At 49.0% G+C, this 13223-nt stretch overlaps 1 protein-coding gene across 1 annotated transcript in view; it reads left to right on the forward strand.

Annotated features, from left to right (window-relative positions):
• Nucleotides 1–12239, forward strand: part of LOC127581612 (rho-related GTP-binding protein RhoB-like) — a 36773-nt gene extending 24534 nt beyond the window's left edge. The window contains exon 2 of the mRNA XM_052036126.1: nt 11662–12239. Coding sequence (XP_051892086.1) covers nt 11662–12093 — 432 coding nt within the window. The 3' untranslated portion in view covers nt 12094–12239. The remainder of the gene's footprint in view (nt 1–11661) is intronic.
• The last annotated feature ends 984 nt before the right edge of the window (nt 12240–13223 follow it).

Raw genomic sequence — 13223 nt, forward strand, 5'->3', positions numbered from 1 at the left:
CCAGGAAATGGGCACAAAACATACTCTGAAAGGAAAACATTGAGAAGGGAGATGAGAGAGCAGTTGGATGATGCTTCTTCCTGTTGGGGTAGGACAGTGTCTGTTTGTTTCAGTGCGCAGTTGGTAATTTTTGCTCTTTCCCAGTTTCACAGTTTTCACTGAGCACTTACAGCTGTAGAGAAGCTTCAGAGAAGGCCACAGAGGAACAGTAGCCTCACACCAGAAGGAAAACATTCAGGCAAGGAGACTTACGTGATTGGAGAATTCAGTTCTTTTAGCTCTGAATTCCTCCATTGAAAAGAAAATAAAAACAATGCAGTTGCTGGAAATCTTAAATAAAAACAGAAAAAACACTCAGCGGGTCGGGCAGCATCTGTGGATAAAGAAACAGTTCATGTTTCAGCCCAAAGGCTCTTTGTCAGAACAGAATGCATTAAAGTCCTATTTTTTCTGTTATTGATATTAGTTAGGGGTACCGTACAGTTCTGAGGAAGGGCTTTTGATCTGAAATATTAACCTGCTTCTCTTTCCACAGATGCTGCCTGATCTGCTGAGTGTTTGCAGCACTTTTTGCAATCTGCTGGAGGAACTCAGCGGGTCGAGCAGCATCTGTGGGAGGAAAGGAATTTTCGACATTTCAGATCGAAACACTGCATCAGGACCCGATGTAGAGTTTCGACCCAAAACGTCTTCAATTCCTTTAAGCTGTTGAAAGGAACAGTGGTGCAGCAGTTAGTTCTGCTACCTTACTGCTCCAGGGACCCAGGCTCAAACAGGTGCTGTCAGTGCAGGGTTTGCACATTTTCTTCAAGCAGTTTCTCTGGGTGCTCTGATTTCCTCCCACATCCCAAAGATTAATTGGCTACTGTAAATTACCCCTGAGGGCAGGTGAAAGTTTGAAAGACTCCAGGGGGCATTGATCTGCATTGAGAGAATAAGTTGCAGGGAACAAGATACAGGGAAATAAGGAGAGAGGGAATGGGAACTAATGGGAGTCATAAAATCCTACAGCACTGAACAGGTCCTTCAGCCCAGCATGTGTGTGCCAACCATCAAGCATCTATCTACACTAATCCCTTTCCTCCACTCACATCCCTATCAACATTTCCCCACTCTGATATTCCTCCAACCCCCTATACTAGGGGCAATTTACAATCGCCAAATTAAACTATTAACAAACACATCTTTAGGTGCAAAGAAACCAGGGCACTCGGGGAAAACGTCGAGAACGTGCAAACTCCACACAAGCAGCACTCGAGGTCGGGATCAGATCCAGGTCTCTGCAGCCACAAGTCTGCAACAGTAACTGTGCACCACTCTGCCAATTACTCCCCTGGCAAACTGGGCATGTACCTGATTGGGCCAAATGGCCTCCTTTTGTGTAGCTATATTAAGGAATTAGTTCTTCATAAAATGGGCAGTGGAACTCTCCTCCAAAAGGTAGTTGAGGTGATGGATCAATTGGAACTTCAGTTGGGAGAATGGTAGGTCTCTGAGAGGAGTATTGAGGGTCTCAGAATCAATGGATCAGCCCATGGTTCAATTGGATCGTGCAGCAGGCCTTGATGGGCTGAATAGGCTTGGCCTGTTACGTGGCACTGTGATCCATTACTGCTGACAGGATGTGTCAACACAGTCAACTTTCCCAAGCAAACTGGTTCCTGTGCAAGGCGATGAGATCAGTTTGGGTGTTGCCCTCTCTAATGAAACAGCCATTGTATTAACAGGATACAGGGAGTTACAAGCAGAGTCTCCTGGCCATTGGTGGCTATATTTAGACTGTCAGTTTTGAGTTGAAAAGGAACAGCTGATTCCTTGCCTCACTCCAGTGCCTTCCCTGTTGAACATAGCAGACCACATTCTGCATTAGACCAGCAGCAGTTGGTATCCTGCCCAGACATCTCAAATGTCACCCACAGCTTGAAATCAATCTATGCAGGACTAAAAGGATGGTAAAAATGAAAAGGGGAATTCCACTCTCGTTGGTTAATTTGGGCGGCACAGTGGCTCAGCTAATAGAGCAGCAGCTTCATTGCCCCAACCACCAGTGTTCAACCACGACCTCCAGTGCTGTCTGTGTGGAGTTTGCAGGCTCTCCCCGGTGACCGTGTGGGTTTCCTCCAGATGCTCCTGTCTCCTCCCACATCTCAAAGGCGTGTAGGATAACTAGCCGCTGTAAATTGTCCCAAGTCTGTAGGTGAGCGGTGGAATCCGGGGGGATTTGAGGGGTGTGTGGGGAGAATGAAATAGGATTGGTGTCAGATTAGTGGATGTTTGACAATTGGCGCAGTCTCAGTGGGCAGAAGGGCTTATTTCTGTACTGTTCCACTCCATGAGACCCTCTTCGACATCCTCACTCACATCACTAAAACAAATAATCTCCTCGTTATCACATTGCTGTTTACAGGGGCTTGCTCTGTGCAATTGGCTGCTGCAGTTCCTGTAACAGTTATGATACTTCCATAGTATTTCAATGGCTGTACAGAGGCTTTGTGTCCACACAGAGGCCTGGCTTGGATGTGGAAGGTTTTATTTACCACCTATCATGTCAATTTTCAAAGCGCATCAAAACTGTTGCGATAAGAAAATAATGTCCTCTGACCCTCCGTGACCACAATCCATTGATTGATTCCTCTCAAGGTTCCTCTCAAGGAATTGATTGATTGGATTGATTCCTCTCAAGGTTCACGCACCAAAGGTAGCAGCAAATTGCTACAGAGCAAGATCCCAGAATAAACTGTTTTTTTGTGAGGTTGCTTGAAGCGTTAGTCAGCACCTAGGCCCATCTGATGGTTTCTAAGTAGGGCACTGGATCCACATTCTCTCTTGTCTCCTCTTCCATCGGGGGGAAGATACAGGACCCTGAGGGCACGTACCACCAGACTCAAGGACAGCTTCTACCCCACTGTGATAAGACTATTGAACGGTTCCCTTATACAATGAGATGGACTATGACTTCATAATCTACCTTGTTGTGACCTTGCACCTTATTGCACTGCACTTTCTGTAGTTGTGACTGTAGCTGTGACACTTTACTCTGTACTGCTATTGTTTTTACCTGTACTACATCAATGGACTCTGTACTAACTCAATGTAACTGCACTGTGTAATGAATTGACCGGCACGATCGGTATGCAAGACAAGTTTTTCACTGTACCTCGGTACAAGTGACGATAATAAACCAATACCAATACCAAAATACACCGGATCCAGATCTAACCTGGAGTTGTTATAAGACGGGAACACAAGAACACAGGAAAACAGAACACAAGCAGAGGGCGGTGAATCTGTGGAATTTGTTGCCACAGTGGGCTGTGCAGGCCAGCTCACTGGGTGTAGTTACAGCAGAGATTGATAGGTTTCTGATTGGTAAGGGGGGGGTGGGTTATGGGTTACAAGGAGAAGGCAGGAGAATGGGGTTGAAAAAAAGTTAGCCATGATTGAATGGCGGAGCAGACTCGATGGGCCGAATGGCCTAAGTTGCTCTTGTATCTTATGGTCTAAAATAGGAGCAGGACAGGACCATCAGGCTCCTCAAGCCTGCCTCGCCACTCAACATGTTCATGGCTGATCTTCCCAAGGTCTCACCTCCTCTTCTGTGTCAGTTCCCCATAGCCCTTAATTCCCTGGTCTTTCAAAACATTGTCGACTTCCTCTTTGATCCTGCCCCCACAACCCTCTGGGGTAGAGAACCCCAGAGGGTTACCACCCTCCGCAAGAAGAAATCCCTTGCCCATCCCAACATACCCAACCGTGAAACTCTGTCCTCGTTCAAGATTGAGTGGAATCATCAGTGGAAACATCTTGGCTTCTACTCTATCGGACACTTTCAGGATTGTATCTGTTTCAATAACATGACTTCTCAACTTTCAAAACTCCAAAGAATACAAACGTAACTATTTTTAGCCTTCCACGAAGGAACAACCCTCTCATCCCAGGATTTAAAAGAACATTTAAAATACAAATAACAACATTTAAAAGACGTTTGGACAGGTACATGGGTAGGAAAGGTTCAGATGGATATGGGCCAAACGTAGGCAAATGCTTCTAGCTTAGATGGGCGTCTTGGTTGGCATGGACGATTTGGGCCAAAGGGCCTGTTTCCATGTTGTCTGACTCTATGATTTAGCCTAATGAATGGTGAAAGCACCAAACTATCTGCCCAGTGGACTGGTAATACCCCACCAAGGGGTCCAGACCACAGTGCTGGTCCAGGAGATGATGCAAAGGAGAAAACTTGATTCTTATTACTAAATAAGCTACATGTCAGTATGTTGCAAGCACCTTGTTGGTTGAATAATCCCCCAGGCAACAGGAAGCTGAGCAATTCCTCTCTATATAAACAAAAGAGGATGTGTGGGCAATTGAGCCAAAAGTCCATCGATTGCCTGGGCTGAATGCCATCTGCAGCTGAAAAACAAACACCTTCAAACACAGTGTGCATCCAATAAACACCTAAACATTAATCTATGCTGCTGGGCCCTCCCTTGAGATCCACCCATCTGGGTGTTGGAGAGTCTGGAGTCACATCAGGGAAGGGTGGACAGTCCACCTGAAGACATAAGTGAAGATGGTTTTTACAGCAACAAACAATCTGCTGGAAGAACTCAGCAGGTCGAGCAGCATCTGTGGGAGGAAAGGAATGGTTGACGTTTCCGGTTGAAACCCTGCATCAGGACTGAGAGTGGAGAGGGGAGGCGGCTGGTATGAGGAGGAGAAGGGGAGTGGCGAGAAAGGATTCTGAGGTGACTGGCGGACTGAGGAGGGGTGGAACGTGACAGGCAGGTGGTGCCAGGTAGGGGAGGTGACGGGGGGTGGAGTTGGAGGGCAGTGGCAGGTGAATGATAGATGGAGGCAGACAGAGAGAGAGAGAGGAAAAAGGGGTAAAAAGCAGATGGAGCAAGGTGGGGGGGGGGGGGGGAGGGGGGTGAAGGTAGGACAGAGCTGTGGGAGGGAGATCAGCAGGAACACAAAGCGCTACCAGAGCTGGATTCAGATGTAAGGGAAGTGAGAATGGGAACCATTAGAGGAGAAGGGAGAGGTGAATGACTGCTGGAACCAGATGGGGGGGGTTGGTGGGGGGTGGACCTGTGTGTTGGAGCCAGGAGGGGGAAAGGGACAAAGATGGGTGAAGGGGCACACACACCACACACACACGCTCACACACACGCACACGCACACACCACACACACGCACACACACACACCACACACGCACACACCACACACACGCGCACACACGCACACGCACACACGTGCGCGCACACACACACACAAACACCACACGCACACACACGCACACACATACACCACACGCGCGCAGACACACACCACACACACACACACACATACACATACACCACACACACACCACACACACACATACACAGACATCACACACACACCACACACACACATACACACACACCACACACACACACGCACACACACCACACACACGCACACACATACACACACACACCACACACACACACGCACACACACATACACACACACCACACACACACCACACACACGCACACACATACACACACACCACACACACACACCACACACATGCACACACACGCACACCACACACACACCACACACACACCACACACACACACACAAACAAACACACACAGTGCTGGAGGAACTCAGCAGGTCAGGCAGCATCCATGGAGGCAAATGAACAGTCGACGTTTCGGGCCGAGACCCTTCATCAGGACTGGAAAGAAAGAGGGCAGAAGCCAGAATAAAAGGGTGGAGGGAGGGGGAGGACCACGAGCTGGCAGGTGATAGGTGAATCCAGGTGAGAGGGGAAAGGTAGGTGGGTGGGGGGGGGGGAGTGGGAACGATGTTAGAAGCTGGGAGGTGGTAGGTGGAGGTGGCAAGTGGACTACCCAGGCGGAATACAAGGTGTTGCTCTTTCGGTTTGTGTTGGGCTTCATCCTGGGCAGTCGAGAGGCCAAGGATGGACAGGTCAGTGTGGGAATGGGAAGGGGAGTCGAAATGGTCTGCAACTGGGAGCTCGGCATGGCCATTGCGGACTGAGCGGTGGGGCATTCTGCGAAACGGTCACCGAGTCTCACTGATGTAGAGGAGGCCACATTGGGGGTACCGAATGCAGCAGACGAGGTTGGGGGAGGTGCACGTGAATCTTTGCCTCACCTGGAAGGACTGTTTAGGTCCCTGGATGGGGGTGAGGGAGGAGGTGCAAGGACAAGTGTTACGTCTACTGCGAAGGCAGGGGTAAGTGCCAGGGGTCAGGGAGGGATGGGTGGGGAGGGATGAGCAGACCAGAGAATCACGGGGAGAGGTTCCCTGCAGAAGGTGGAGAGGGGTGGGGAGGAGAAGATGTGGCTGGTGGTGGGATCTCATTGCAGCTGGCGGAAATGATGAAAGTGATGCAGAGGCTCATCAGGTGAAAGGTAAGGACCAGGGAGCAGAGAGATAGAGTTCCCCTGGAGAACCTCCTTTACTCATCCGAATCCACCTCCCCTACCTGGTACCGCCTGCTTGTCACCTTCCGCCCCTCCTCAGTCCCCCAGTCACCTCGGAATCCTGTCTCCCCTTCTCCTCCTTATACCGGCCATCTCGCCTCTCCGCTCTCAGTCCTGAAGCAGGGTTTCGACCCGAAACATCGACAATTCCTTTCCTCCCACAGACACTGCTCAACCCGCTGAGTTCCTCCAGCAGATTGTTTGTTGCTCCAGATTCCAGCATTTGCAATCTCTTGCATCTCCTGTTTTTTTTACAGCATCATCGTTACTAACACTAATTACTTATTGCAGTTTTGTTTAATTATTTGACTTTAAATTTCCTGGCTGCTATGGTGGGATTTGACCTCATGTGTTCAGATCAACAGATGAGGCCTCCAACTTAACCACTAAGGCACAGAAGCCCATAAATATAAATTAATCACATATCTTGACAATAAACTTCACACATCCCCAAGAGCTCAGTGCGGGTGAGCTATAAATGAGTCTCAAAAGGAGTCTGGCTGACTTCCTCAATATCTGTGTTTTATCACTTCTACAGAAACCTCATGGAGGTTTAACACGATGGGCAGCAGAACCTCTTCCTTCACCTTTATCTCAGCCATCAGTTTCATCAAGATTTCTCTGATTACCTGATCCGGATCGGAGATGTCACAGATCTCTGCAGGCACGGTAGTGTAGCAGTTAGCGTAACGCTATTACAGTGCCAGTGACCTGGGTTCAATTCCGGCTCCTGCCTGTAAGGAGTTTGTATGTTCTTGCCATGTCAGTGTGGGTTTCCTCCGGGTGCTCCGGTTTCCTCCTACATTCCAAAAGACATAACGGGTTAGGAAGTGGTCGGCATGCTATGTTGGTGCCGGAAGCGTGGCGACACTCGCGGGCTGCCCCCAGAACACTCTATGCAAAAGGCACATTTCACTGTGTGTTTCAATGTACACGTGACTAGTAAAGATATTTTAAGAAATAGGAACTTGCCTTTACGTGGTTCCCAAATCTCCAACACATTCAACATCCAGTGAAGCCCAAATTTAACCCCATCATCTTGAAAATGAATAAGTTAACAAAACATTGATACACATTTTTGTGAAGCAGTTGGTTATTACCTACATTTCTCTCGATCTGTGCTTCTTTCAATTTATCTCATCGTGACCCTTGCACTTTATTTGTCTACCTGCACTGTACTTTCTCTGTTACTGTAATACTATATTCTGCATTCTGTTTTGTTTTCCTTTCGCACTGTTGCAGCTATATAGGACCCTGGTCAGACCCCACTTGGAGTACTGTGCTCAGTTCTGGTCGCTTCACTACAGGAAAGATGTGGAAGCCATAGAAAGGGTGCAGACGAGATTTATAAGGATGCTGCCTGGAATGCGGAGCATGCCTTATGAAAGTAGGTTGAGGGAACTCAGTCTTTTCTCCTTGGAGCGACGGAGGATGAGGGGGGACCTGATAGAGGTATATAAGACGATGAGAGGCATTGATCGGGTGGATAGTCAGAGGCTTTTCCCCAGGGCTGAAATGGTTGCCACAAGAGGACATAGGTTTAAGGTGCTGGGGAGTAGGTATAGAGGAGATGTCGGGGTAAGTTTTTTACTCAGAGAGTGGTGAGTGCGTGGAATGGGCTGCCGGCAATGGTTGTGGAAGCGGATACGATAGGATCTTTTAGGAGACTTTTGGATAGGTACATGGAGCTGAGAAAAATACAGGGCTATGGGTAAGCCTAGTAATTTCTAAGGTAGGGACATGTTCGGCGCAGCTTTGTGGGCTGAAGGGCCTGAATTGTGCTGTAGGTTTTCTATGTTTCTATGTTTCTACCTTGATGTACTTGTGTATGGAATGATCTGTCCGGATGGCATGCAACAAAAGCTTTTCACTGTATCTCGTTACATGTGACAATAATAAACCAATTACGAATTAAATGGCAATATGTATCTTAAAAAGCCTCAGGTAACTTCACAGGGACATTATCAGACGATATTTGATGCTGAGTTACAGCAAAGCAGCCAAAAGGGAAGGAGTAGTGGACACTTTCAGGGAGAGAGTTCCTGAGCTTAGGGCCTTGCTTGCTGAGGGCACGGCCACTGGATGGAGCAAAAGGTGAGCTGAGATTGGCATTGGAGTGAAGGGGGTGCAAATGATAGGAGTGAGGCCAGAGATGGAATCTAATTCTCTTGTTTTCTTGCTCAAAAAGAAGTCAATTTGAATTTACACACAAGCAGTTAGAAAATCCAAGATTTACCTACAGTGTCAGGATGTTTTGCTGAAGTGTAAAGATGGAACGAGTGTGCCACCTGGTGACCGAAGTTCAACACTAATGCAAAACTGGCAATCAGCACACAACATTAAAAAACACCCTTCTGGTTTTCAATGAAACATAGATTGGAAAAACAAAACCAAATAAAACATGACAGTTGGAGAATTGGATAAACTATCAACAGATTGTAAAATTGTTGACGGTCTTTAGCTGCAGAGAGTGGCAGAAGGAAATAAAATGCAGGGCAATGAGAAAAGAGCAGGAGATGGGATTACTGGAGTTGGGTTTCTCTTTGAAGGAGCTGGTGCTGGCTTGATGGGCTGAGTGGCCTCCTTCTGCACTGCATTATTCTCTAATTCCCATAAGTACTTACCCTTGAGGTCTCTGTCATGAGAACTTCTCATGTGGAGGGTGGGAAAGACAGCTTTTGCTTTCAGAGCCCACTGATACACAGCCGTGTCATAATTTACTCGGCTTTCGCCATCTACGGAGAGTCTCCAACATTATTTTAGGGTTCGGGAGGTGCGACTGACCCTCCTACTCTCCCCATTGGCTCTGAGTGTGGGTCTCCGCACTGGACCCTCCCTTTGAGAAGTGGTCAGTATTGGCATAGAGAAGATTCAGGTGCCAGTGGATTGATGGGACCCGCATTCTGGCCACAGTCAAGAATCCAGCTGCCCAGCTGTCTTCCTACCCTACTTCCACTCTCACCCCTCCCTGACAACCACCCCCCCAACACACACACACACACACACACACACACACACACACACACACACACACACACACACACACACACACACACACACACGTACGCACTATTACAGCGCCAGCAACCTGGGTTCAATTCTGGCCACTGTCTGTGAGGAGTTTGTACGTTCTCCCCATGTCTGCGTGGGTTTCCTCCGGGTGCTCCGGTTTCCTCCCACATTCCAAAGACGTACAGGTTAGGAGCTGTGGTCATGTCATGTTGCTGCCGGAAGCGTGGCGACACTTGCGGGCTGCCCCCAGAACACTCTGCACAAAAAGATGTATTTCACTGTGTGTTTTGATGTACATGTAACTAATGAAGATATCTTATCTTATCTAAATACACACAAGCACACACATGCAAATAAATGCATACACATGTACAGGCACATGCAAGGGGTAAGCAGCTTCAAGTTCCTGGGTATCAGCATCTCAGAGGATCCAACCTGAGCCCAACACATTGATGCAATCATGAAGAAGGCACGCCAGCGGCTCTGGTTTGAGGAGATCTGGTAAAGCTCTTACAAATTTCTATAGCTGCATGGTGGAGAACATTCGGACTGGTTGCATCACCGCCTGGTACGGAGGCTCCAATGCACGGGAGTGCAAGACGCTGCAGAGGGTTGTAGACTCAGTCAGCTCCATCATGGGCACAACCCTCCCCACCATCGAGGACATCAAGAGGCGGTGCCTCAAGAAGGCGGCATCCATCACTAAGGTCTCTCACCATCTGGGACATGCTTTCTTTACGCTGCTACCATCAGGGAGGAGGTACAGGAGCCTGAAGACCCACACTCAACGATTCAGGAACAGCTTCTTCCCCTCCTCCATTAGATTCTTTCTATTAATGTCACTGTAATTCCAATAGCAGCCATTTTCAGCACAATTCCTTAAAGGACATGCTGCCAAATGAACTGCTTGTTTGGTGGTTGTGCTGACAGAGAACTCACAGAGGTGACTCCTTTCTGCCTGTTGGAGTGCGCCAGGGAATCCTCCACAACTTGTTGAGTGTGTTGTCAATGACTCCAAAACCCTGTAGTCCCACTGGATGATGTGTTAGGTGGAAGCCCTTTATTGCTAGACACAGCAGCATGGTGTGTTTGCCAGTAGAACACTGCTGGACATTTGATCCAGGACCTCCTCATGTCTGATCCATCTCTCCATCCCAATCGCTCCCGTGACGAGCTCTGCTGGTGCACATGCAACAAAATCTTACATTTCCATAGCATCTTCCACGTCCCATTCAGGACGTTCCAGAGGATTTTTACTGCCAATGAAGCTTGACAGTGGTGTGGTCACCACTGTGGTGTGAGAGTGTGAGCAGAGACCGTTTCCACAGGCAGGAGGAATTTTAACCAGAGGAGGAAGGGTTAAAAATCCTGAGGGAGATAATGAGATCCTTAAAGCTCAGCTGGCTTCGGATCGGAAAGAGGCTGGCTGTAAGGCTGGAGTGAACAGAACCAATAGTAACTCTTCAAGGGAAATTGGACTAATGCTGTCCTTAGGGAAGGGACTGAATCTGCAGAAGTCCGAGGAAAGACCCGAAACATTGACAGATGTCACATGACCTGCTGAGCTCCACCAGCAGCTTGTATTTTCTGCTGCAGTATCAGCACCTGCAGTCTCCTGTGCCTCCAAGATCAGTGGGAGACAGATAAATTTCACAGTCAGCTGCGCAGCCTTCCTCTGGTGCTGGCTGATGCTGCGGAATAGCCTGGGAGAAATTCTGGCGGAAGAAGAAGAGAAACAATGCGAGGTGATGGCTGGTTTGAGATCCCAGTTGCTGGGCAAGGTGAGGGGGTGTGGAGAGGTTTCAGTGCTGGAGAGTGGGCCAATCACTGAGCACGGAGGAGGGCTGAGTCACACAACCAGGAGGACCTGATTGGGCAGCCAGTGATTCATAAGAGCCACCCTCTCGCTTGGAGGCACACCTGGCTCAGGGAAGACTGAGTGTTGAGCCAGCCTCTCTCGGAATCAGGTCAAACACACCCAGGAACCGGCAATGGGGACGGTAAGGAGGAAGCTGGTGGTGGTGGGAGATGGGGGCTGTGGTAAGACCAGCCTGCTGTTTGTGCTAAGCCGGGACGAGTTCCCTGAAGATTACGTCCCCACCGTGTTCGAGACCTACGTGGCGGACATCGAGGTGAACCAGAAGCAGGTGGAGCTGGCTCTGTGGGATACAGCGGGCCAGGAAGACTATGACCGCCTGCGGCCCCTCTCCTACCCCGATACCCACGTCATCCTGGTCTGCTTCTCCATCGACAGCCCCGATTCCCTGCGGAATATCCCAGAGAAGTGGATGCCCGAGGTCAGGCACTTCTGCCCCGGGGTGCCCGTGGTGCTGGTGGGCAACAAGAAGGACCTGCGGAGCGATGAGCGGACCCGGCGGGAGCTGGCGCAGAACAAGAAGGAGCTGGTGAGGTGGGAAGAGGGCCGGGCGGTGGCCGAGAAAATCGGCGCCCATGCTTACATAGAGTGCTCGGCCAAGACGAAGGAAGGCGTCTGGGAGGTGTTCGAGACGGCCACCCGGGCGACGCTGAAGGTGTCGCAGACGGGATGTTTTGACTGTCACTGCACTGTGCTGTAGCCTTGTATCTGAGCAAACAAAGAGAACGTGTGTTCACTGAAGCCAAGTGACCTCAGTGGAGGGGCAGACACCCTCGGTTAAATCCATCCGGGAGAATGCAAACTGAGGTCAAGATATTTGTGGAAAATAATGTCAAGAGACGACTGGGTGTGTAAAAGCTCGGATAGTCCTTTCGTGAGAAAGGGAGTTAATTCTAAATGTTTTCCAGCCTGTGTGTTTAACAGCTGACATGTTTAACATCAACTGATGAGGTTAACAGCTCTTGATTTCTTCCCACCCCCACCGCACCCCCCCCCCCCCACACCCCACAAACAACAAGGCACAAACAAACGGAGCTGCTGTGTTATGTACAGGCTGTTAATCTGCCCAAACCTTTGGGCCAGATTGTGTTACCAAACCAGTGATTGTTGTTAGCTGCTGAGATTACATGAGTGGGGAGTGTGGCAGGGGAAGGGAGCAGGTTGGGGGTTGCAATTAGAACGGGATGGGATCCTTAACTGACTCCCTCCCTCCTGAGGCTGAGCCTATTCGTTCAACCATATTCCTTCTCAGAATGCCGGAGACACTCAGCAGGTCAGGCAGCACCAGTGGAGAGAGAAGGAGAGTCAACGCATCAGGTTGATGAGCCTTTGTTGGAACTGACACATGGATGCTCCCCACAGATGCTGCCTGGCTTGCTGAACATTTCCAGCATTGTCTGTTTTAAAAAAAATATTGCAGGTGCTGGAAATCTGAAATAAAAACAGAAGATGCTGGAAACAGGATTTTGAGGAGTAGGGTGTCAAAGGTCACGGTTGGTATGAAGGCGATTAGCATAGACAAGTATCATGGTTGTCATGGATGAGGTTTCTGTACTGTACGATTCTATAATTTGATGAGACCGTCAGGATGGAATAGTTTTGGCATTAGTCCTCGAGTTAATTTAAGCTGCTTGGGCCTTTGAGGGAGGAGGGTTCTGGCGTAATCAACGCCTTAGTCCAAAATAAAAGTTAACCAACTTTGAAGTCCTCTACTGAGATGAAGCTACCCTTAGCTTTTGACCCCTGGGTTGGGGGAAAGGGATGGGAGAGGGATGAAGGCCCGGCTGCTGTCCTTGAACCCCTGTGCTCTTCTCTACAATTATACTTTGA

This window comes from Pristis pectinata, chromosome 22, assembly GCF_009764475.1.
Source record: "Pristis pectinata isolate sPriPec2 chromosome 22, sPriPec2.1.pri, whole genome shotgun sequence".
Taxonomy (NCBI): Eukaryota; Metazoa; Chordata; class Chondrichthyes; order Rhinopristiformes; family Pristidae; genus Pristis; species Pristis pectinata.